The sequence below is a fragment of the Diplotaxodon limnothrissa genome, linkage group LG20, assembly GCF_057381915.1.
Source record: "Diplotaxodon limnothrissa isolate DT_005_m linkage group LG20, D_limnothrissa_male_GT1.1, whole genome shotgun sequence".
In the NCBI taxonomy this organism is placed as follows: domain Eukaryota; kingdom Metazoa; phylum Chordata; class Actinopteri; order Cichliformes; family Cichlidae; genus Diplotaxodon; species Diplotaxodon limnothrissa.
This window is the reverse complement of record NC_140615.1, coordinates 30,966,266-30,990,803: the sequence shown is the minus strand read 5'-3', so window position 1 is coordinate 30,990,803 and position 24,538 is coordinate 30,966,266. Positions and strand designations below refer to the sequence as shown.

Genomic DNA, 24,538 nt, shown 5'->3' with positions numbered 1-24,538 from the left:
GTTTCATCCATGCATGGAGTGATGCCTGCGCCCCATTTCTCTTCCAGTCTTTTCTAATTTCACCACATTTATTATTATTTAAATTATACGTTTAAAAAAAACAACATGTCACTTCACACACTAATGTACTATAAGTTAGTGATTGTCAAGTGTAGTTCAATTTCTGATTGGCTTTGGTGTTTAACCAGCTATTATGATGACTGTGTGCACATCATCACTGTTTTTTTGGAATGATGCTTATCTACCTGTGTGTGTGTGTGTGTGTGTGTGTGTGTGTGTGTGTGTGTGTGTGTGTGTGTGTGTGTGTGTGTGTGTGTGTGTGTGTGTGAGAGAGAGAAGAATTAAATCCCAGCAAATTCAAAAACAAGGATCTGAAATGGGACAATGCTTTTGATGTGGAAACAGGTTGTACTGTTTTTACAGTGCCACAAGTCACCATACTATAAATATCTGAATGATGATGTAAAGTAATGCCGATATGTCAATGATCGGCATATATTACATACTCATTTGCCTCACAAAGCTGGTTGTACAGTTATTGTTACATGTTACACTGACTAAACAGAGGTTACTCCTCCTGTCATAAATGTATAACACAGGGGGGAAAAAATACTCTTAAGGACAAATACATGCTTGAATGTATAAGTTTAACTGTGACCTAAAGAGATCCACAGATTAAATTATATAAAAATAATTAAGAATATTGTATTGTATAACCCGCCTGAAGACACGTCTTTACTCCCTAGGATTTTTTTAAATTCTTTTTTTGGTTTGTGTCTTGTCTCTGTTTTTGTTTCAGTGTTTTTCCCCCAGTTTGCATGACACTTTGGTCAATCTGTGTGTTGTTTTTAAATGTGCTTACAAAGAAATAGACTTCACTTAAAAATTAACAATTGGTGTTACTAAATTTTAGGAATTATGTTAGATTTAGGTTATTATGATAAAGTATTTTGAAAATTGTATTTGTTTTTCGTGTATATTATTTTCTAAGCTCTTGGTAAGCTTTTCCACAGTCCCATCTCATAAATATATATGTAAAACAGTTTATAGTGTCTTTTGCTTTTAGTTATTTTGGCATTTAACAAAAATATGATTTACTATTTGTGTGTGTATGTAGAAATCAATTTTAAAAGTACTTGGTGTTCAACTATACAGCTCTTTTCTTTTTCTTTTTTTTAAAGGCGCATGTCCAGAGTGCAGCAGAGAGGTGCAGTGATCAGGAGACGTGCAGAGTCTCCACATCCAGTTCGACCTCATACACAGGTTTCACCTCTGGGAGGCCACAAACCGTAAACACAGAGAAGACACCTGAGAAGGATGGCCCTCGCAGTTTAGGTCAGCATCTCTGTAGCTACTGTACAGTCCCAAAAAACAGTGAATGCAAATGCTCGTTAGCAAGGTGAGTAATTTCTGAGTTCTTAAAGCCCTCGATAAGGATGCACGGCCATTTCACACATCTCTAGCAGTCCTTGGTGTTTCATAGTGTTTGCAGGCCGTCATTTATGATAAGCTCTCTTAAGGTCCTACCACATCATTTTAATCTTGTTGAGGTCTGGACTTAGGTCTTAGACTGCATAACTTATGGCAAAATATCTCCACTTTCACCTCATCTATCCAAAGGACATAATAGAAGTCTTGTGCTTTGTTCAGCTGGAGCTTTGCAAACTTTAGCCCTGCTGCTGTCTTCCTTTAAGAGCGAGGAGACTTTCCCTAACTCCAAACAGGCCATATTTTCTGTAATTATACTGATATGAAACGTAACATTTAACATGTCAGTTGAGGCCTGTAGAGAAACAACATTGGACTGATTCCCATCATTCTGGTACAAGATTAATTTGTATCAGAATGATGGGAAGTGAAAAGAATTATGAAAGTAAGAGCAGCCAAAGGAAGCCATGTCATCTATTGAAGATGGTAAAGGCAGTGTTATAGAATTTGTCCAAAACACTATGAACCTAGCTGTATGTGGTGTGTCTTTATCCCCATTAGAAAACCATGTGTGCTTGTTGGACTGCATTGCATTGGACCTGCAGGAGATGGATATCTTTGCTGCAGAGCGTTTGCCAAGTCAACCTTTGGACAGTGGTGGTAAACCTCTTGAATATTCAGACCTGGTCTTTCCTTCCTATTGTGTCCGTCGCACCGGAAACAACCTGCTGAAAGACTGCTGCCGCCTCGAACTTAAAGTGGAGCGCAACCTGGACAAGTAAGCCCTGCTTTTAAATGCTCATAACAGACTTTCTTTTCTTTTTTCTTTAGCAGTGGAAGCACCTTGAGGTGACTTTTGTTGAGATTTGGCACTAAATGAATAAAACTGAATTGAAGCTGAATTGAAAATCAGTTTTCAGGGCATATTTTCACTGTCCATCCATTATTTTTGTGTTGTTTTGCCCCCCTACCGTAAAATAAGTCAGTTATAACTCAGGGCTATTAGGCTCACGAGCACCCAACTTTGGCTTTGTTGGGTTCTCCTCCAACTTCGAAGGATACTGAAAAGTACAGGCTTTCAGTACATCAAATATTTTAATCCTACACTCATTGATATGCTGAAGTTTTAAACATCAGCAACTCTCACATGAATAATGGGATAATGTTTAGAGAAAACCTTTTTCTGTAGCACATGCTAGAATTGTTTCAGTATATGACCATACTCATAATCCAAACCTGGTCCTAACTCAGAGAGCTCAGCCATGTGGTACCCGACATGTCCATCCAAGGCAGCCTGTCATCGGTACACTGCTCTCTGGATGTGGACCACTACCAACTTGTCAGAGGGCTACTGGAAAACAACCTGGGAGAGCCTATTGAAGAGTTCCTGCGACCCTACAACCTGCAGGATCCCAGCACCTATGTGAGAAAGCACACATACGTACACCTGAGCAGTTTACAGTGCATTGTAGTACATTTTTAAATAAGGATATGTCATATATCCTACAAAATATAGCATTTGCTGGTTTTTGATGTCTTAAATACTGCAGAACATTTACTCATTTTAAAAGCTGTAAAAAGGAGGTGATGTAGAGCGTAAAGCTGACATTGGAAAGTGCAGGGAATTCTTCAGGTGAGGCTACGTGGTGGGTAGTGAGGACAGCAACTACAATTATAGAAGATCTCATTGCCAGAATGGCAAAACAGATTAGCTCTTTTTTCATATTTCAGTTTGCAGACTGACTTTTTTCTCTCTCCCTAGACGGTGTTGAGTGGAGATGTTTATACCAACTTTTCATTCTTGTTGAACATGATGGATGTCAGTTTGGAGCTACTGTACAATCCCCAAAACAGTGAACATAAATGCTCACTAGCAAGGTAAATCCTTTCTGACTTTCTATATAGAAGCATTTACAGCTATTTCACGGCTCTTTAACATATTTCGGGCTGGTGTTGTTGTGGAGGAGCTACAGCATTCCTTCACTTCACTGAAATTTGCAGGCAGTCATTTATGCGCAGCTCTCTTACAGTCCCGCAATAGCACTTCAGTCAGGTTGAGGTTTGGACTTTGAGTCATTGTAGCACCTTGTGGGCGGGGTTTCAGCCATGGTGTTATACAGCAGGTAACATAGGTATGGTCACCATTTTTCTAAGCAAATATATTTCTAAAGGTGCTATTTTCACCAGATGTCTGTAACAACCCATCCAGTCCACACATGCAAAGAAATCCAACCATAGATGTCCAAAAATTATGCGACGGAAATTTATTTATTTAAAGCATTTATTGGTGATGACAGTTTCAAGAAAGCTCCTGTATAGGGAAACTAGTCGAATGCACTCCTCAAGTGTGATTTTGGCCCATTCTTCCACAGAGTCTCCAAATCCTAAACTCTGAGCTTTAGCATTTAGATTTTCAATTAGATTCAGGTCAGCTGATTAGCTGAGCCATTAGAGCAGCTTTATTTTCTTTCTCTAAAACCAGTTGATTATTTTCTTGGTTGTGTGTTTGGGATCATTGTCCTGCTGAAATGTCCACCCTCATTTCATTTTAATGGCAGCAGATTTTTAACAGGAATGTCTCTGTACGTTTTCCATTCATCCTTCCTTCAGTTATATGAAGTGGTGTGTGCTGAAAAACAGCCCTACCTCCAGACTTCATGGTATGGTGTTTTTGGGGTGATATGCTGTGCTTTTAGACCTCCAAACATCTTAGCAGGCTATAGTTTCCCAGTATTTCACAGGCTTTCTTCAGCAATGGAGTTGTGCGGTACAGGCCATGGAGATTGAGTGTGTTACTTGTTGTTTTCTTTGAAACAATCATACCTTCTGATTCAGGGTCTTTCTTAAGCTCTCCACAAGGGGCCCTTGGCTCTTGCACAGCTATTGCGATAATTCTTGGTGGATGTGGAAGGATGTGTGCCTCTGTGCAGTTTCTGTGTGTGTATCTGTTTGGCCAGTCTTGGGTCCCTCTGGGACATGGTTTAGAACGGTAACAACCCCGTGATGTAGGTGCTTAGTGGGTGGTTGCTAGCCTGCTCCCTGGTTCGGTCACTTAGGCCTCTCTGTTGTGAGGTGAGAGCTGCGGCAGGTGTCAGGCAGTTCTTGGGTGGCTGGTGTCTGGGGCCCCTTCCTTGGCTCATGCTGGGGACAAACGCTCATGCACAGACAGACACATTCTCTTGTATGTTTGTTTGTTTACCTCTTTTTAACTTGTTTTGTGACTTTTGTTGCCCCTTAGTATGTTTTGCAATAATAAGGTCACAAAGGTCTTGAGGGTCATGGCTTTCGTTGTCATGACCCCCTGTTCTGCGTGTGTTCAATACTTTTTCCGTGTCATTTCTCATTGCTAATTGCACTTAATTTATGGACATCTACAATTTGATTTCATTGCTCGTGTGGGTTGTATGGGTTGTTACCACATCTATTAAGAAATTCATGTTAATAGCACCTTTAGACATATATTTACTTCGAATATCGATGAGTGGTTAAACATTTATTTTACCAACTGTAGATTTCCTGCTGTGCTTGGGACCATTATCCTGATGGATGACCCGGTTTAATTCAAGCTTTTATCTGTGGGAGACGAGGCCTCACATTTGGCCCTAGAATTTTTGGTACTGAGGTTCGTTTGTTTGCCATTTTGGACACGTGACAATGTGGGATCAAGTGAACCCACATTCTCTAAGCCTGTGTAACCTCAGTTACACAGTTCATGCAGGCTGGCCAGTTACTCTCTGAGCGGAAGTGAAACTAAGGGTGCCTCAAACTGGAAATGGAGACTGTTTGTCTTCAGAGTAAATGCTGTGCCTAAGGAACCATGTTGGCTGCAGCACAAAGGCACAACTTTTATTTTGAGATCAATCTTCTTAATCTCTGGTTTGCGTCACTCTTTCTCAAGATGTACTACTGCTTAACTCGTAGTTTGCAGACAAACATAAAAAGCTACCGGCAACTGTGGCAGTCTGCTAGCAATCAAATCAAACACTTGGCGCTTTTCTGGTACAGTACCTTCTTTGCATTCAAGGTCACCTACCAAAAGCCAGAAACCTCCAAAAACCTCTGCCAGCCTGTGGGGGAATAGACATTTTTCCCTAGCAACTGGTGCTTTTATCATGTCCATTATGGTGGACAGTGCTTGAGATATGTGCACAGATTGTTCATGGTCTCCATACTTAGTGACTGCAAGTGGCTGCAATGTAGCCCATCACCGCTCTAGCATTAAGCTAACAGTTGGCATGAGGTGTGTTGATATGCTGTATTTGGTTTTCTCCAAACGTGGCACTGTGCATCATAGCCAAACTTCTCCAGAGAATTTTAAATCATTTGGTATCATTTTAGTTTGTGCACCAAGAAGAAACAGAAGCTATATGTCTTCTTTGATTTCCTAGAAACATCAGCTAAAAGTTGCAACTTGGGTTTGGTCATCTAATATTCGATGGATGAAAAACTGTGGTGGTGTTCGAGGGATTTAAATTGTTAATTTTTTTTACAGGGGAGTCTGAAACTATTCCATTTCACCCTTTTGTTTTTATTTTTCTTGCAAAGGTTCGACTTCCTTAAATCAAAGCTGCTCTTTGAGAGTCTCTCTAATGGATCCAAGTCTGTCAACCTGGTGTCTCATTCCCTGCTGGCATATGACACTCGATACACCGGGTTAAATAAAAGAGCCGGTGAAGATGATGGGGCAAGGCACAATGTATTTGATTGCATTCTCCAGGCATCCAAAACAGGCACCAACCGGGCATCCTTACAGCTTGAACTGCATTATAGGTAACACTGGAGAACATCTTTGAACTGGAAGAAGTGGACATTCTAGATAATGTTAGTCACTTACATTATGATCTCCCTTTCTACAGATCCACACGTGAGTCTTCCAGCTTCACAGTGGTCCTCAACAACCTCAGGGTCTTTCTCATCTTTGACTGGGTCCAGCTGGTACAGGACTTCCTGCAGAAGCCGACTGAGAAGATACCCAGTGATGCCAAACATCATCAGCGCTGGCCTAGTAACACTAGCACAGATTCAGGTTCCTGTACCATGGCCAGTACAATAGGAACTGTTATGCCAAAGACAGTCAAGAGTGGGGTAGTCACCAAGAGGTCCACAGTGTCGGTCACCCAGGAGCGCTGCCTTGAGATCAAGATCAACGTCACAGGTCAGACATGAAGAACAAAGAAAGAAAACTGTGTGTGCTCTTATATTGAAAAGTAGTCAAAGTGTGGTTGTTGGCACACCAAAATGTAGCTTAAACTTCAGATTACAGTGGCTACACACAGTACTGTAACTAATGCTACTAGCAGTCTAACAGGAACAAGTTTGTTGTTGTTTTTAAAGATAGTTTTATTTTTTAATGAATTCAGAAATACTTCCATTCAGCAGTTGTATTTTCACTGCATCTACAAATGAAAAGAACTGCAATGAAAAGTGATTGATTTTCCTCCACTCATTATATGGAGCTAACTACTTCATAAGACTGTCCTTTAGTGCTTGTGACATATTGGGAAAAGATTGCTTGGTCTCTCACAGTCAGGGGAGAAATTATTTGAACCCCTACTGATTTTGTAAGTTTGCCCACCAGTAAAGAAATGGCCAGTCTGTCATTTCAATGATAGGTTTATTTGAACTGTGAGAGAAAAAGAAATCCAGAAAAATGCATTTTAAAAAAAGTTGTAAATTAATTTGTATTTTGAAGGAAATAAGTATTTGATCCCCCATCAATCAGCAAGATTTCTGGCTCCCATTTATATTTTATACAGGTAACAAGCTGACATTTGGAGCCTTCTCAGCTTGTTACCTGTATAAAAGACAGCTGTCCGTAGAAGCAATCAATCGACCTGCACCATGGCCAAGACCAAAGAGTTTTCCATGGATATCAGGGACAAGATTGTTGACCTACACAAGGCTGGAATGGACTACAAGACCATCACCAAGCAGCTGGGTAAGAAGGTGACAACAGTTGGTGTGATTATTCGCATATGGAAGAATCATAAAATAACTGCCAGTTTCCCTCGGTCTGGAGCTCCACACAAGATCTCACCTCGTGGAGTTTATAAAATAAGAACTGTGAGGAATCAGGCCAGAACTACTCGGAAGGCCAGAACTACTCGGAAGGAACTCCATCAAACATGGAGGTAGAAACATGCTTTGGGGTGTTTTTCTGCCAAAGGGACAGAACAACTGCATCACATCAAAGGGAGGATGGATGGGGTGATAATCACCTTCCTTTAGCCAGGGTACTGATAATGGGCCGTGGGCGGTTATTCCAGCATAACAATGATCCAAAACACACGACCAAGGCAACAAAGGATTGGCTCAAGAAGAAGCATATTAAGGTCTTGGAGTGGCCTAGTTAGTCTCCAATCCCAGAGAAAAGCTGTGGAGGGAGCTGAAGGTTAGAGTTGCCAAACATTAGCCATGAAACATCGATGAGTTGGAGAGGATCTGCAAAGAGGTGTGGGACAAAATCCCCCCTGAGGTATGTGCAAAACTTGTGTCCAACGACAAGACACATATGACTTCTGCAGTTACCAAAACAGGTTTTGCTACGAAGTACTAAACCACGTTTTGCAAAGGGATCAAATATTTATTTCCTTCATGAAGATGCAAATTAATTTTTAACTTTTTTGAAATGCATTTTTCTGGATTTTTTGGTTATTGTCCTGTCTCTCACTGTTCAAATAAACCTGCCATTAAAATTATAGGCTGATCATTTCTTTGTTAGAGGGAAAACTTACAAAATCAGCTGTATACCCCATCTCCTTTACATGACGTGCTGTATTTCTCTCACAATCTTCATGCACAACTTAGTTGCTGTATACACTCCCATTTTAGAATGCTATGTTGTTAACAATTATTTTGCATAGTGTTAAAAAAACAGGACTTGCACATCGGGCAGTCACTGGTCAGACAACTAAAACCTTTTTTTTTTTTTTTTTACATTTATAGTTTAAAAAAAAGTCACATAATAACTTAAATCTCACTGAAGAAAAATATATTTGTGTAGCATTTCATCTCCTGCATTTGTAAATTATGCCAGGGCTTAGAAATATTTTGGGTTATCCTAAAATACCTGACCTGCATATTTTACTGAGTTTGCCATTTTAAATATTTGCCATTTGATTTACAGGAACAGAGTTTGTGGTTGTGGAGGATTCGTCCTGCCTGGATACCAATGCCATCATTTTAAAGGGCACCACTGTCCTTACCTACAAACCCCGTCTGCTGGACCGACCCTTCTCTGGCAGCCTGGCAGGAATAGAGGTGACAGCTGAGACTGCTAGTTGTTGTACTGCTGCTCATTTATCACAGTTCTTTTATTCAGTTCAAAGAGATGATGTTTAAAAATTAAAATTCATTAAATGATCTAATTGTGGTATTAGTATTATGGCTCTACCAAAAAGTTCATCTGGATGTAGCGCCTTCAGTGGGAGAAGTGGGGCGACCGTGGGTCAGGGGGGTGGGAAGCGTATCTGTAACTGGAAGGTCGCCGGTTCGATCCCCGGGCTCTCTGTCCTGGTCGTTGTGTCCTTGGGCAAGACACTTTACCCTACCGCCTACTGGTGTTGGCCAGAGGGGCCGATGGCGCGATATGGCAGCCTCGCTTCTGTCAGTCTGCCCCAGGGCAGCTGTAGCTACAACCGTAGCTTGCCTCCACCAGTGTGTGAATGTGAGAGTGAATGAACAATGGCATGGTAAAGCGCTTTGGGTGCCTTGAAAAGCGCTATATAAATCCAATCCATTATTATTATTATTATTAAGTGTTTCATCACTTATCCACCCATCAGTAACAGTCAAAGAGGCTATTTGCATGAAAAGGGAAAGACAATCTCTGAATTGAGGAGGGGGCTTTAGGGTACATCTGTCACCATCTTACAATGCTGTGATTGCAACTATTCCCCAGCTCTCTGTGAATGGTACTCATGGACATTAATCAGTTGAGATTGATCAATGGTCTTTGATCAGTATTTGCTGATCAATGGTCATGATGCATATTAATGATCAAGAAACTACCTCACAGCACATTGTTAGTCAGTGGTGCTAGTTTCAGTCAATATACAGGGTGGGCCATTTAAATGGATAAACCGTAATAACATGGGAATGGTTGGTGATATTAAAGTCCTGTTTGTGGCACATTAGTATATGTGAGGGGGCAAACTCCTCAAGATGGGTGGTGACCATGGTGGTCATTTAGAAGTCGGCCATCTTGGATACAACCTTTGTTTTTTTCCAATAGGAAGAGGGCCATGTGACACATCAAACTTATTGGTAATGTCACAAGAAAAACAATGGTGTGCTTGGTTTCAACGTAACTTTATTCTTTCATGAGTTATTTACAAGTTTCTGACCACTTATAAAATGTGTTCAATGTCCTGCCCATTGTGTTGGATTGTCAATGCAACCCTCTTCTCCCACTCTTCACACACTGATAGTAACACCGCAGGAGAAATGCCAGCACAGGCATCCAGTATCCGTAGTTTCAGGTGCTGCACATCTCGTATCTTCACACCATAGACAATTGCCTTCAGATGACCCCAAAGATAAAAGTCTAAGGGGGTCAGATTGGGAGACCTTGGGGGCCATTCAACTGGCCCACGACGACCAATCCACTTTCCAGGAAACTGTTCATCTAGGAATGCTCGGACCTGGCACCCATAATGTGGTGGTGCACCATCTTGCTGGAAAAACTCAGGGAACGTGCCAGCTTCAGTGTATAAAGAGGGAAACACATCATCATGTAGCAATTTCAAATATCCAGTGGCCTTGAGGTTTCCATTGATGAAGAATGGACCCACTATCGTTGTACCCCATATACTACACCAAACCATCCCTTTTGTTGGTCCAACAGTCTTGGAGGGATCCATCCAATGTGGGTTAGTGTCAGACCAATAGCGGTGGTTTTGTTTGTTAACTTCATTCACATAAAAGTTTGCCTCATCACTGAACAAAATCCTGTTCCAATTTTTGTTTTGCCCATTCTGCAAATTCTGTGCGCCGATCTGGGTCATCCTCGTTGAGATGCTGCAGTAGCTGGAGTTTGTAAGGGTGCCATTTGTGAGTAGCTAATATCTGCCGAAGGGATGTTCGACCAATGTCACTCTCCAGTGACATGCGGCGAGTGCTACGCTGTGGGCTCTTGCTGAATGAAGCTAGGACAGCCACTGATGTTTCTTCATTAGTGACAGTTTTCTTGTGTCCACATTTTGGCAAATCCAACACTGAACCAGTTTCACGAAACTTAGCAAGCAGTTTGCTAACTGTAGCATGGGAGATGGGTGGTCTCGTACGGTGTCTTCCATTGAAATCTGCTGCAATGACCCGGTTACTGCGGTCACCAGATATCAACACAATTTCGATCCGCTCCTCATGTGTTAACCTCTTGGACATGTCAATGGCTGTGAACAAAGAGAAACTTGTAAATAACTCATGAAAGAATAAAGTTACGTTGAAACCAAGCACACCATTGTTTTTCTTGTGACATTACCAATAAGTTTGATGTGTCACATGGCCCTCTTCCTATTGAAAAAACAAAAGTTGTATCCAAGATGGCCGACTTCTAAATAGCCACCATGGTCGCCACTCATCTTGAGGAGTTTGCCCCCTCACATATACTAATGTGCCACAAATAGGACTTTAATATCACCAACCATTCCCATGTTATTACGGTTTATCCATATAAATGGCCCACCCTGTACAAATGTTCTGTTTATAAGAATGAGGAAACCAGCATTCAGCTGAAACTGCAGAAGTAACTTGGATGAGTGAGTAGGTTAGCATATGAAAACTGCTATCAACTTCAACTCCTTTGATTCTGACGAATTTTGTGACACCAGGTGTTCTCATGTCGGCTGGGCAGCGAGCAGGAAACTGCACTCTCCATCATCGACCCGGTCAATATCCAGCTGGAGCTGTGTGGGAGCCCCACATACCAAAGCAGTTCAGGTCTGTTGGACGCCTTCAATGTAGAGGACATCCCACCGCTGCTGGAGGTTAGAGGTTTACAATCAACCTATGTACAGTAAACTAAGGTTGGGAGTTACTTGCAAGTTCAACATATTTTCAAAAGAGACATAGGATAAGATATTGCATTACATTGGCAGGACGCCCCGAAGATTATTAACTCATTCACTGCCAGCCATTGGCAGTGAATGAGTTAAACCCACTGACTCATTCACTGCAATTGACGGCTATAGACGTCAATGGCAGTGAATGAGTTAAGAAAGCCTTGTTGTCCAGGCTGCCTGTTAGTGCATAGAAATGGGCAAGATTCAACTTTAATGACAATGGCTTTGGAATAATGATGACACTTGGTGATTAAAGCTGGTAACTCGAAATGCACATGAAGCTAGCTGTACTGTATTTTTGGACAATTTCCTTAATCTCAACTCAACCTTTGCTGCCTCTATGTCAATTGTCAATGGAAAATTGTATTTAGTAGTCAGTATAATCTTTTAGTGATATAAGTTTGCTTATGGTAGGATGCTGTTTGTAGTTATTTGGTAGTGACAGGATGTGTGATTTTTAGCAGGCTTGGTTCACCCCCACATCCTGGGAGCATGGGAGAGGTCGTACCTTGTTTTATTGTTTTAACGTAGCTATGTCTGTTTTAGTCTAAGTGCTTTAACTGCTGGACTTCCTCACCGTGCCATCTAGGGTGGGGGAGACTACCCTCTTTATGACCAAGGATGTACCTTTTGTGCTTTCATGTTATATGACCCTTTGATCAACACACACACACACACACACACACACATACGCTCAATGGAGTATAGATAAAGACCGGGGCAGTTCTCTCACTGGAGTCTCTTAGAGTGGAGGCTGCCCTTGCTAGCAAGAAGTTCTGTGTGTTTCTCTTCTCTGAGTCTTTACTGAAGAAGTGTTTTAGAACATTTTCCCTAACATTTCCATTCATTGTTTATATTTTTGTTAATGTTTGATAGCTTCAACTAGTAACTACATAAGTTTGTGAAAAAAATATCAGTGACGCTGAGCATGGCTGGTAAAGACTTGTCCTACGATTGAGGTTTTAGTTTTGTCATAAAATAGTTGAAGTTAGAAGACATACGTTAAAAAGAGCTTTGAAAGCAGATATGGAGTATTTCCCAGTATTTCTTCACAGAATGTAACATTATGGATTACTAAGTTAGCTTTGGATCTGATTTTCTGGCAGATTCAGTTTCCAGCTCTAGACATCCGTCTGTCCTACAACGACATACAGCTCTTCTTGGCCATCACCAAGTCTCTCCCTACTGCCAGTGCCCCACTGCCTCATGTCTCTGACACCACTGCTCCCCCCACCAAAGGAGCCAGCCCTGCACCCAAAGACATCTTCAGGCAGAAGACTGAGTCCCTTATAGGTATGCTGTACAGATTTTTAAGTCTTCATAGATCAACATAATGCATTTAAGTTTCTTGAAGACATTTCATCTGACAAGCTTCATCAGTTCTAAGGTCAAATGGAGGAGAGTCCCAGATTTTAAGCCCTATGGGAGTGTCCCCCAAGAGGGTCAAGGAGCCCCTATTGATCCTCTGCTTAATCACACTAAGCCAAGGTGAGAAAACTTGTGTGGGTCACAATCAGCCAAGGTTTTGGGTGAACCCACTGTGAAACCTAGCCCCACCCTATCATGTGATTTCCTGAGGTCAAATGGCCCAGGATGTGAGTGGGCGTTAAGACTGGAACTCTCCACCAGTTGCTATTAGAACTGAAGAAACTTCTCTGATGAGAGGTGAAACGTATTCAAGGAAACTTAAAGAAATCCACACGCTTTTCTTTTCAAGCTCCTTGGATCAGTGTGCATGTATACACATAATTTTTTACATTATTACCTCATTCCTGACTTTTTAGATTGTATTTTTAGTTGCACTGATTACTGATTATATGCTGTTATTCCTCTAAAATATGTTTCCCTCAGAGGGTCAGCTAACCCACTTAGAAGACCTTGGTTTCAGGAAGGAGGACTGCAAAACAGCCCTGATCCACTGTAAAGGTGAGTGAGACTATTAAAACTGGAAGTAGATGAAATGCTTAACAATCTGTGCAAACCTTCCTAAAAATCCAATTATTTGTCCATCAGGTCAGCTGGATCAAGCTGCAACATGGCTGCTGGAGAATGCTGAGAATATAGCAGGTCATCATCGAGCCAGGGCTAGCTCTGGGACCAGCAGCCACTCGGCTCCTTTGTCAGGAGTGGAGGTGAAGGCTGATAGCATCTGCATCTGTTTCATCGATGACTGCCTGGACTGTGACATTCCGCTGGCAGAACTAACCTTTTCCAGTAAGTCTCTCTAAATAATGGTTGTTACCAAAGACATTTAAAATTGATTAGTCAGCATCCAGTAGTTTAAGCTCAAGTGGCACATTTTAATCTTACCTCAGCAACTGCTGCTGAGCAAAGCCATTTATTAGATTCACTTAGAAGTTACTGTTCTCGTGCCCACTAACATGGGCTGCTTGTGTTCCAAATAATGTTGGACAACAAAATTGAAAGCGCTTCTTTTATGTTATTGGAGAAAATACTTTAGTATTAGAAATTTTAGACCTTAAGCATAAGATGAAACAGGTAAGCACCTTCACTAAATCCAATGAACAGCATCCACCTGTTTCTCAGCCTGATCTCAGAGTCTTTGTCATTAAAGGACTTTACGTGCTGCAGCGCATTGGTTCCATCCATGAAGGCAACGCTAGCTTCACTCTGTCTGGAGACTACTACAACAGAGAGCTGTCAGGTAATAGGATTTACTTACTGCATGTTTACACAATATGGTGAACATTCTTTGTTTCCTACATCTGTGTTTTTATGTTTATGCAGATTAATCAAAAGTAGTCTCTCAGTAGACTGTTATTTTCAGAGTTTGACAAGAGTTTTAATGGCATTGTAAAATGTATTAGGATGTTTCACAACAGAGTTCAGAACAAGGTGACCTCAATCGATCTCTCTCTAGATAGATTGAGAGAATCTATCTCTCAATCTCAGACAGAGCCTTGCCGCCAGCTAGCTATCAAGCTAGTGGGTAACAGACGTCTCCGAAAACGTCGGAGCGCTTTTGAAAATATGTGGTGTCTTGATAAACTGAACAGATACTTGAGGTTTATACAGCTACATTCTCGCCTGAAAATATGTTAAACGTTTATTTTGTGACCCAGAAAGTATAATAAGAGTAATATTAAAACTAACTAGCTGCCACCATTGTTGGAAACTGAGCTGGGCTGCGCTATGAATTCTGGGACAGAGCTGCTTCTTCTTCTTCGGGGTTTAACGGCAGCTGGCATCCTTGTACATGCAGTGCTGCCATCTTCTGTTTCAGTCCGTTATTACGCTCTTAAATCCCACTACTTATTCCTGCGTCTTTTGTGACCTTACAAAGCTTCAAACGACGCGTCGACTATTAAATCAGTCGTCGACGATTTTGATAGTCGACGTAATCGTGACTAGTCGACTAATCGTGGCAGCCCTAGTGTGAAACTCGTGTTTACTTATTTTACAGCCATTAGAAAAACAACGGCTCTTCATTTTCATGTTGTCAGCAGGTTTGTATAACAGAATCATGTGCACCACGATCAACAAAGTGAGTCATGTCAAGTGCAGCCCCTGTAGGCAGGCCAGGCCTCTTCTCTTGTCACTGCACACTTTGCTCACAGGGGGGGACTGAGGCCTAGTGGAGGACCCAAGAGTCCATTAGGGTGGAGTTCTAAAGGTATAGAGCTACAACCATCAAAGCTCATCCTCCTCTCTGATCTGAGAAACTCAGATTCCTTCTGGCTGCTTGTTTTAAGCAGCTCTTTAAAATGGGCACGTTACTGACAACAGAATGCTCTGAATGCAAAACCAGGATTTGTGAATTATATTGTGTAAATGAGAGAAAAACATTCATTCACCCAATCATCCATTTATCGAGGAGCAAGGGCTTGACTTTAACATTGTTCCCGAGATGAGAGAAGCGACTTCCACAGACAGTCCAACCTTATAGTAGAAAGGTATAACAGAAGAATATAGAGAGCCAAGAGTTGCTATAAACTTTGACATAATGCTAGATAAGCAGAAATAGGAGCTTCAGTTCAGGCAGTATTTAGCTCTAAAAAATAATAAGAAATTAATACTACCATGATACTGCATACTGCACAGTGTTTTGCTAAGTTGATCTCTGTCTGCGTGCCAGGCTGGGAGCCCTTTATTGAGCCCTGGCCCTGCATCCTTTCGTGGCAGCAGCAGGCCGCCGGTCGTCTCCATCCTCCACGTCTTAAGATGGGGATTCGAGCCAAGCAGAGACTGGACATCAACATCACGTCTGTCCTGCTGGGTAAGTAAGGAGGGACTTTCACACAGTGTTTCCAGTTACATTGTTAAAATTGTCCCACATGGCAGACCTGTGGCTCATGTGTATGTCTGGCCTTTTCAGAACAATACACCACCACCAAGAGCTCCTGGATAGCTGACTACTGTAATGAGGAGGACCAGCCCCCCCAGACGTCGCCCCCTATGCCCTGGATAGGCTCTTCAGTTGATCCACCCAGCTTTGGGCAAAGTAAGTTACAGCAAATCGGTAACACCTAATGGACTCTAGAGCTTTTTTTTTTAAATGCGTAAAAGAGAAAATCCAAAAACCTGAAATCGCCTGAAAATCACCTGAATGGTAAAGTGGCCGTTTCAGGTGTCATCAGCACTCAGGTGTCATTATCAGTACAATGCTAACACTGCACGACAAGTTGCATGACATCTCCAGTCTTGTAACTTTGTAAAGCTGAATGAACAGTTACATTGTGTTCTTTGAACCGTTTTTATTTGTATTGTCAGCTCAGACAGTACTATGTAAGATTGTTGCCAGGGTAAGAAAACAGAAGCCCGCCTGTTATCCTAGTTTAGAAGCTGGGTGTTGGTCGAGAGATGATTTTCAGTGCATTGCTGGTGTTCTTGTTTGAAGGATAACACTAACCCTCTTGTGTGTTCCCTCTGCATGTGTCTCTGTTTCAACTATCTGTCTCTACTATCAGGTGCGCCTCTTGCTCACCTTAGAACTAGGAGCACAGCCAGCTTGACTTGCCTCGAGCAGCAGATTCATTCCAGAGGTACAGTTCAGATTAAGCCACCCACTCAGCTTCCTCAGTAGCATCAGTACCACAGTTAGGGATTTTTTTTTAACTATTGGAGTGCTGGTGAGGTTCTTGTTTTGCATGCCTGTCTCTTTTAGGAACCACATACCCCATGTGTTTCCACTGGTACACAAAGCCAGCTTTTTCCTAAGCTCTGCAGACCTTTTGTTCTTCTGAGTAGTCTCTTTATTTCAGTACTTGTAATTCGCGTTAGTACTTGTACTAAACCTGTGAAGCTGAATTGTAGCTGACCTGATGTCAGCATCGCCATGATTTCACTGGCACCTGCTTCGTGCTGGGAATCTATTTTAGCTACTAAACCCAAACTGTTTTTGCTCAAAATTGCCACAAGTTGTTTAGAAGTGAGAACAAAATGACTTCTGTTGGATAGCCTCACTTCATCCATTGATCTGTCCATTCGTTTTCTTAACTACTTGAGCCTATCCCAGTCATAGGGCAAGAGGCAGGGTGCACCTTGGACAGGTCCCCGGTCTATTACAGAGCTAACACTGACAGGCAGAATCACATTCGCAGCTGCAGGCAATTCAGAGTCACCAGTTAACCCAACACGGTGTCTTTGGACTGTGGGGAAAAGCTGTCGTAACCAAACAACACAGAACATGCAAATTTTGCAAAGCTGGCCGATGGGTTTGAATCTTCTTATCACTGCATCACAGTTTGTTGTGTGTTCCCTTATTATACTAGGCTCAGTCAGATTCTGACTAGCACCAAAATGATCGTACTCTATAAATTATGTCTGATATCAGTATTAAAAATGCCAAACTACAGACAAGAATAACCAAGAAGCCGACTTACAGCAGAGCCGCTCCATCTGTTCATTCTCTCTCACTCTCATTTCTCCTCATGTCTGTTACCTAAAGCTTTTAAATAAAAAAATGTGATGTTTCCAGCTTCTAAGTGAGTATTGTTAAGTTTTTTGATACCAAGTGAAATGCAATACTTGGTGCATTTCAGTCTCTGGTTGTGGATGAACTGCTAAAACCTGTTCTGGATGTAAAACTCTCTTGCTTGCACACATCACTCCTTTTGGCCGTTGATCGTTAATTGTTAATACTGTTATAGTACTCAACCATACAAACAACATGCATACAAAAAAATAGAAATGACTTGGAATGGAAAAAATGTGTCTAAATGTCTGCATTTAGAGTTCTTAACCAAAAAATAAACCCATTTAAGTCTAGCTCTATCTGCTCAGCAGCGCTACAAACATTACTGAGGGATTCAAAATAATACTGCAGTTGGTATTAGGATGAACCATTATTAGTTCTATGTGTTTTATTTATATATATTTAATTTTATTGTTATCCTTTCTGCTCCCTATTCTCATCCGTCATCCACTTAGACCTTCTTGTTCCAGTAACCCATCTGAATATCTATCTTTCTATCTGTCTGTGTATATGTATATACACAAACTCTGTTTTTAATTCTGTTTCTGTCAGATGTCAAGTTGTCTAAGAAGAGGCAGCCCTTTGTCCCCTATGCTCTACGCAACCATACTGGATGTACTATGTGGTTTGCCACTATGACTACAACACCCACCAGGTAGGTGTAACCATAACGATCTTAATGCATACAATCTGCAGAAACACCATGTTTCATAGAAATGAACTGCCAACAAGTGAACACTGACTGTACTCTGACAGTTCTGTTAATGCTGAGTGCATCAGTTTGCTAACACCACAACTTTCTCCGTTTGGGTTTAATTTGTATCTAATGAAGCATGAATTTACACAGCAAAGAATTGCCTCAGCCACAAAGAATAGACAAGTACCTGAAGCTCTTTACATGTTTCCCACAGGGTAGCACTCTCCCACAGCAGTAGTGCAGACTCCATTTCTGATGTCCACAGTTCAGGATCTGATGACAGCCACAATGTGAGCCAGTGGAGAGAGGTGCTGCCTGGGGAGGAGATTCCCTTTGAGTTTGAAGCCCATGAGAAACTCCGTCATCGGTACTGCTCGGCTTCACGTTGCATCCAGTGACTCTGTTGACTGTCTTAATCTTTATTCCTCCCGGTTTGATTATTTGTGATAACACAGCAGCTTAACTGTGCTATTAATAAGCAGCTGTCTGAAATTAAGATGTTGTTAAGAAGCTGTCTACTTTGCTCAAATGATGATATGCAAGAAGAATCTGAATGATATTTGGTTAGTGTAAAGCATTTCACATTTGCCTTTTTAATCAAAAGAAAATTATCAGTACATTAACAGGGTGAATAGCAATTTGGTTGAGGTAAATGAGCTCCAACACGATGCAGCTCATATTTTTAGATGGTTCATCTCTATAGAGCTACGCACCCTTACTGTGTATCACTGCCTTTTTCAATACAGACACACTCATGAGCTGAAACTGCACCAGCTGCTGGTTCGTGTATGTGGATGGGAGCAAGTGAAGCCGGTGTCTGTGGACAAAGTGGGCATTTTCTTTCGTTATGCAGCTCCAGACAGGAGCAGCTCTTCCAACACTGTGAGCGCAACTCAAAAACAGAATTCATATTAGTAATGCTAAGGTTTTCTGCCTTCTAGGGTTGGATGTTTTTTTGTTGTTCCTTTTTTTCTCATCTTAAATATTTTTTGCTCCTTTACTTTCCCACAGGTTGGCAGCCCTATCAGCAGGACCAACATTATCCACCCACACGTTTACGTAAGTATGCCACATCTTGTTTCCAGATTAGTGAACAGCAGAGAAGGCAAGCATTTTGAAGAGACTCTAAAGCTACAGTAACAGCGTAATGCTTGTTACGCAGCAGGAAATCAGACTGTGAACAGCTCTGTCAGTCTTTAGTCTAGTCAGGTTTTTCACAGTTTTCAAATGACTGGCAACAAATAGCAGCCCAGTATAATACATGACAAAGGATGATCTAGTATAATGTACCTTGTATATTGTTGATTATGATCTAATACTACAAATAAAAAAAAATGAAGTTCATTGGAGTTAAAAGGACAAAGAAGCTGAAGACAAACTTCGCTGCATTTGTCAAAGTAATTACAAAGGTTCTAAGCTGTTCTCAGAAGTTAAGAGACTCTGAGTGTGAAGAGATGGACGACTTTGACGTGACTGTTGCTAATAATACACCTCATACTTAATGGCTCCTCAGTTCTCTGCCCTGCCTCCTGTGAGAGTGGTCTTCTCCATCACAATGGAGGGCAGTGCCAGGAAGGTGGTCACAGTCCGCTCTGCCCTCATGGTCAAGAACCAACTGGATGTTCCTATGGAGGTCAGACTGGATAGCCCCTCCGCGCCTGACAGTAAGACGCTGCTCAATTTCCCATCTACTGTAGGGTCATTTATTTTATCAACTATCCAATCAACCACTGATTTATCCTATTTTTAATTATGTTTTATTGTATGTAGTTTGGGTTATTCTATGTTATTTTCTTGTCTTCTGTCAAATCCTTCTATTTGTGTGTGCGTGTGTGTTTTGACAGAACCAGTAGTGTTGCCTCCAATCCTGCCTGGCCAGGCCTTGGCAGTCCCCCTCCACTTGACCTCCTGGCGGCTGCAGTCTCGGCCTAAAGGCCTGGGCTTGTTCTTCTGTAAGGTTCCTATCCACTGGACCACGGTGGAGCGGCCTGGAGAGATCAGCAGCAGTAAGAGGGAGTGTCAGTCAGCAGACTTTGATGACAGCCTCAAGCTCAACTTCAGGTAGATCTGGTCAGATGTTTTTGCTCTTTCTTCTTGTCTCGCCTGCGCTCAATACCATTCTTAATGTTTCTTCCTGTCTTGCAGGTTTTGCGTGGTCATAAAAAAGGAGAACTACCCAGACCAGCAGCCTGCCAACAAATACGTTTCTGGCAGTACAAAGCAAATCTATCGACAGCCAGGGCACACGATCTACCTTCTGCCTACCATGGTGCTGGCCAATTTGCTGCCCTGTGACATCAGCTACTACATTAAAGGAATGTCCATTAAAGGCTCATTGAAGCCGGGAAAAGAGGCTGTGCTCCATGCTGCTGACACCTCACAGAACATGGAGCTGGGTGAGCATTAGCCAAACATCAGCTGGTGTTTATGTCATAAACTTGTATTCTCAGTCTCCATGTTGATGATGTGCATCGTTCTTTAGGAGTCCTGCTGGAGAACTTCCCTGTGTGTAAAGAGCTGCTGATTCCTCCGGGAACTCAGAACTATGTAGTGCGCATGCGGCTGTATGACACCAACAAACGTCTTCTTTGTCTCACCATTCGCATCATTTTACGAGCACAAGGAGCATTAAAAATCTTGATTTCTGCCCCCTACTGGCTTATCAACAAGACTGGTAATGTTTTCTGAACGCAATAGTTACTCTGATTATTAAAAGCAAACATTTTCCCGGAAGCTTCTGTTCTCTAAAGCCGGTTTTATCCCTCAGGTCTGCCATTAATTTTCCGTCAGGACAATACCAAGACTGATGCAGCAGGCCAGTTTGAGGAGCACGAGCTGGCCCGTAGCCTCAGCCCGTTACTCTTCTGCTACACCGACAAGGAACAGCCTGCCATGTAAGTGTGTGCCATAAACAACAGGGATTCCACAGTAAGCCTCAAGTTCTACCCAGCAGGTATAGAATTTGATTCCTTCATCCTTACTTTCTATTTATTTCCCCATCTATAATGATCCCAGGTGTACAATGCGGATTGGTAAAGGGATCCATCCAGATGGAATTCCTGGCTGGTGTCAAGGCTTCTCCCTGGATGGAGGAAGTGGAGTCAGAGCAGTCAAAGTGATCCAACATGGAAACAGGCCTGGCCTCATTTACAACATAGGCAAGTTGGTCTATTCACAATCGGTGTGAGCTGAATGATTGAATGATGTCCGGCAGATTTTATCATAGTGTGTTCGTGACCTCTCTGGATGATTTGCTGTCAGTACTGATGCAACAAATTCATGGTTACATTTTAGATGAGTTAATATTTTTTCTCTAATTATTTTCTTAGTATTCTCCCTCATTTTTTTGATCAGTTTTGAGTTATTTTGTGCCTTGTAAATAGTGGCCTTTTGCCCTGATTCTATAGTTCTGTGCAACAAGGATCTTTCTCCTGTTCCTAAATGTCGCCTGTTACAGCACTCTCTTCTCACTACCCCAAAATATAATGTCAGTTCATTAACTGTTCCCTGTCTCACTAACACAGGTATCAGTGTGCGCAAAGGAAAAGGACGCTATAGAGACACACACATCGTAACCTTTGCCCCACGCTACCTGCTGGACAACCGATCTACACACAAACTGGCCTTTGCTCAGAGAGAATTTGCAAGAGGAAAGGTGAAAGAAACTCTGGATAATACTTATTTTATTTTTTATTTATTTTGCACAGGTGTTTTAGAGTAGTGGCAGCTTAGAGTGATCTTTGTTTCATACTCCTCTCTATCATTCCCTGTCTACTTCTTTACTCTGACCTGCAAAGATACGATACGCAAACAGGAAAAAAAACTGTCCATATCCTGTCCCTACATAAACAAACCAAACAAACAAACCAACCAGGTTCAGCCTTGACATCCCTGTCACTCTGGACTTTTACTTTTCAGGCCCAAAGACTAAAACAGTGCTTATTTTTGCTTTGCTGGTTGGTAACTAAGTAAATAATTAAAGATAAATAAAGTAATAAAGTGATTCCAGGGAACCAGTATTCCCATAACAACAAATATTCATGTGTGTCCTAGGGTACGGCCAACCCGGATGGTTACATCTCCACCCTGCCAGGCTCCAGCGTTGTCTTTCACTGGCCACGAAATGATTATGACCAACTGCTATGTGTGCGCTTCATGGACATCCCCAATTGCACATGGTCAGGAGGTTTTGAGGTTAACAAACCCAAGTCTTTTCATGTAAATATGAGGTGAGCTACCTACTGTATGAAGACACATTAATCTTTTAGCAAATGTCCATGTTGTCTTTCCGTGATGCCAAAGTCCCTCTAGGAGCACGTTTCCCCACTCAGCAGCCAGCTTGATGAAATTCACATGCAGTTATTTAAAGAATGTGCCATTTCTATTTATGTGTAGCGTGGCCTCTAAACAAAAAATTCAAAAGCTGGAATGATATACTACTGTGGAATTGCTATGCATATGTGTAGTCTGGATTATTTGATTTCCATGTCCCTCTCTCATCTGTGTCTGCTATGACTTGATTAGGTCAGGTCATGGCAGACAAATTCATGATAAACAGCTCCATCTGTCACTTGATGAGGGGTATCGAATGTTGCATTGAAAGCAATCTTGTTACTGGCTGTAAAAAAAATTCTCATGAATTTTGTTTCTCTAATAATCTGAGAGAATATTTTATGGATAAAATCTCTTAAATCTTGAGATCTGATTTTCACCCAGGTGTCATCCACATACCTGAGACAATGACAATGACCAGGGTAGGATAACAAAGCCCTGTTTTTCCATTCTTCCATGTACAAGTTGCCACATTGGCTGAAACTGAGGAACCCATGGTTAATTAATGGCAGGACATCTTTTAGCAGTTTTGTAGGAAGTAGTAGTTTTGTGGGGTCTAAAAGACACATTGATGGTTTGGAGGAAGTAATTACTGATGCTAACTCAGAAAGATCAATTGGAGAAAAGAGTCTAAATTAATATCAATGGTACTAAAAGTAGCTGTAGATAATATTACATCTGTGAGATGATTATGAGTAATTTTTTCTCTAATGGTTAACATTTTATTTGTGAAGAAGTTCATGAAGTCATTACTAGTTAACGTTAAAGGGATGGTTGGCTCAACAGAGCTCTGACTTTTTGTCAGCCTGGCTACAGTGCTGAAGAGAAACCTGGGGTTGTTCTTATTTTCTTCAATCAGTGAAGAATAGAAAGATGTTGTAGCTTAACGGGGGGACGCTTTTTAAAATTTAATTTTGTTTATTTATTTATTTTTATAAAGCAACACACTATTTCTCCAGGCTAAATGATGATTTTCTAAATTTGTGACACGCCATTTCCTCTCAAGCTTATGAGTCATCTGCTTTAGGCTATGTGTTTGAGAATTATACCACGGAGTCAGGTACTTCTGATTTGAGACTCTATATTCCAGAGGAGTTACAGTATCCAGAGTCATACGTAGTGAGGATGCAAAATTACTATCCACCTCTGTTGGAGTAGTGTTCAGGTAGCTGCTCTGCTCTGTGTTGGTACAGGGCATTGAAGATGATAACAGTGGGTGGATTATATTCTTAAACTTAGTTACAGCACTTTCAGAAAGACATCTACGGGAGGAGGGATGGGGAATAGTTAGTGAATAATGAAGAGGATTTTTAATGAAAAAGTGAGTTTGGCTATGAAGAGTAGAAAAGTGGTTCGTGTAAATACCTGCACAGGTAGGAAGATGTCTCGGAAAAAAGGACAGTGGATGTTTTACTCAGATTGTTTAACACAATCTTGGAAATTGAAAGAAATGCGCTGGTATCAATTTTCAAGAACAAGGGTGGTGTGTAGAGCTGAGTGCAAGTTAGAGAGATGGTTTGCACATGGGCAACTGAGAGATGGTGGATACATAAGACAAAGAGTTTGAAGATGGAGCTGCCAGGCAGGAGGAAACCTCAGAGATGATTCACAAATGTAGTGAAGGAGGACATGAGAGGGTGATTGAGACAGAGAAGGATACTGGGGAGCAGGTGTTACAGACAGACAAACAGAAACACATTTCACAATATTTTATGTATTTATTTGATTTTATTTGTATCTTATTTTAAAAAGGGACACACTGGGGAATTGTTTCTTCCTACGGACAGAGATCACCCTCAAGGGAGCCACCTACCAGATCTCCTTTACTGACACTGACCAGCTGCCTCCTCCTTTCCGCATTGACAACACCTCTGAGGTTGGTCCTAACTGTCAGGTGCTACTGTGTTAGTCAGATAAACAACGCCTGTACTCAAAACACTGGACAACAAGTGCTTTTGTCTAACGTTCATGCACACTCTCACACATTAGGTAAACCAAGGGTTCAGTAACTTGCCCAAGGATACTTTGATGTGCTTTGTGTTAAACGACCTGCTCTACCTCCTGTAATGGATAGTATACCAGAGA

The 24,538-nt window shown here is 41.6% G+C and overlaps 1 protein-coding gene across 2 annotated transcripts in view; it reads left to right on the top strand.

Annotated features, from left to right (window-relative positions):
* vps13d (vacuolar protein sorting 13 homolog D) overlaps positions 1-24,538 on the top strand; it is a 76,797-nt gene that overhangs the window by 25,103 nt on the left and 27,156 nt on the right. For both annotated transcript variants that reach the window (XM_085345290.1, XM_085345289.1), the window contains exons 26-53: positions 1,182-1,335; positions 1,990-2,206; positions 2,680-2,851; positions 3,191-3,306; positions 5,974-6,198; positions 6,285-6,583; positions 8,555-8,688; positions 11,259-11,414; positions 12,596-12,782; positions 13,341-13,415; positions 13,503-13,703; positions 14,065-14,154; positions 15,586-15,726; positions 15,826-15,951; positions 16,418-16,492; positions 17,977-18,079; positions 18,336-18,488; positions 18,868-19,003; positions 19,133-19,180; positions 19,635-19,785; positions 19,966-20,182; positions 20,267-20,517; positions 20,604-20,795; positions 20,889-21,015; positions 21,137-21,279; positions 21,646-21,776; positions 22,175-22,350; positions 24,206-24,329. In XM_085345290.1, coding sequence (XP_085201416.1) covers positions 1,182-1,335; positions 1,990-2,206; positions 2,680-2,851; positions 3,191-3,306; positions 5,974-6,198; positions 6,285-6,583; positions 8,555-8,688; positions 11,259-11,414; positions 12,596-12,782; positions 13,341-13,415; positions 13,503-13,703; positions 14,065-14,154; positions 15,586-15,726; positions 15,826-15,951; positions 16,418-16,492; positions 17,977-18,079; positions 18,336-18,488; positions 18,868-19,003; positions 19,133-19,180; positions 19,635-19,785; positions 19,966-20,182; positions 20,267-20,517; positions 20,604-20,795; positions 20,889-21,015; positions 21,137-21,279; positions 21,646-21,776; positions 22,175-22,350; positions 24,206-24,329 — 4,320 coding nt within the window. The remainder of the gene's footprint in view (positions 1-1,181; positions 1,336-1,989; positions 2,207-2,679; positions 2,852-3,190; positions 3,307-5,973; positions 6,199-6,284; positions 6,584-8,554; positions 8,689-11,258; positions 11,415-12,595; positions 12,783-13,340; positions 13,416-13,502; positions 13,704-14,064; positions 14,155-15,585; positions 15,727-15,825; positions 15,952-16,417; positions 16,493-17,976; positions 18,080-18,335; positions 18,489-18,867; positions 19,004-19,132; positions 19,181-19,634; positions 19,786-19,965; positions 20,183-20,266; positions 20,518-20,603; positions 20,796-20,888; positions 21,016-21,136; positions 21,280-21,645; positions 21,777-22,174; positions 22,351-24,205; positions 24,330-24,538) is intronic.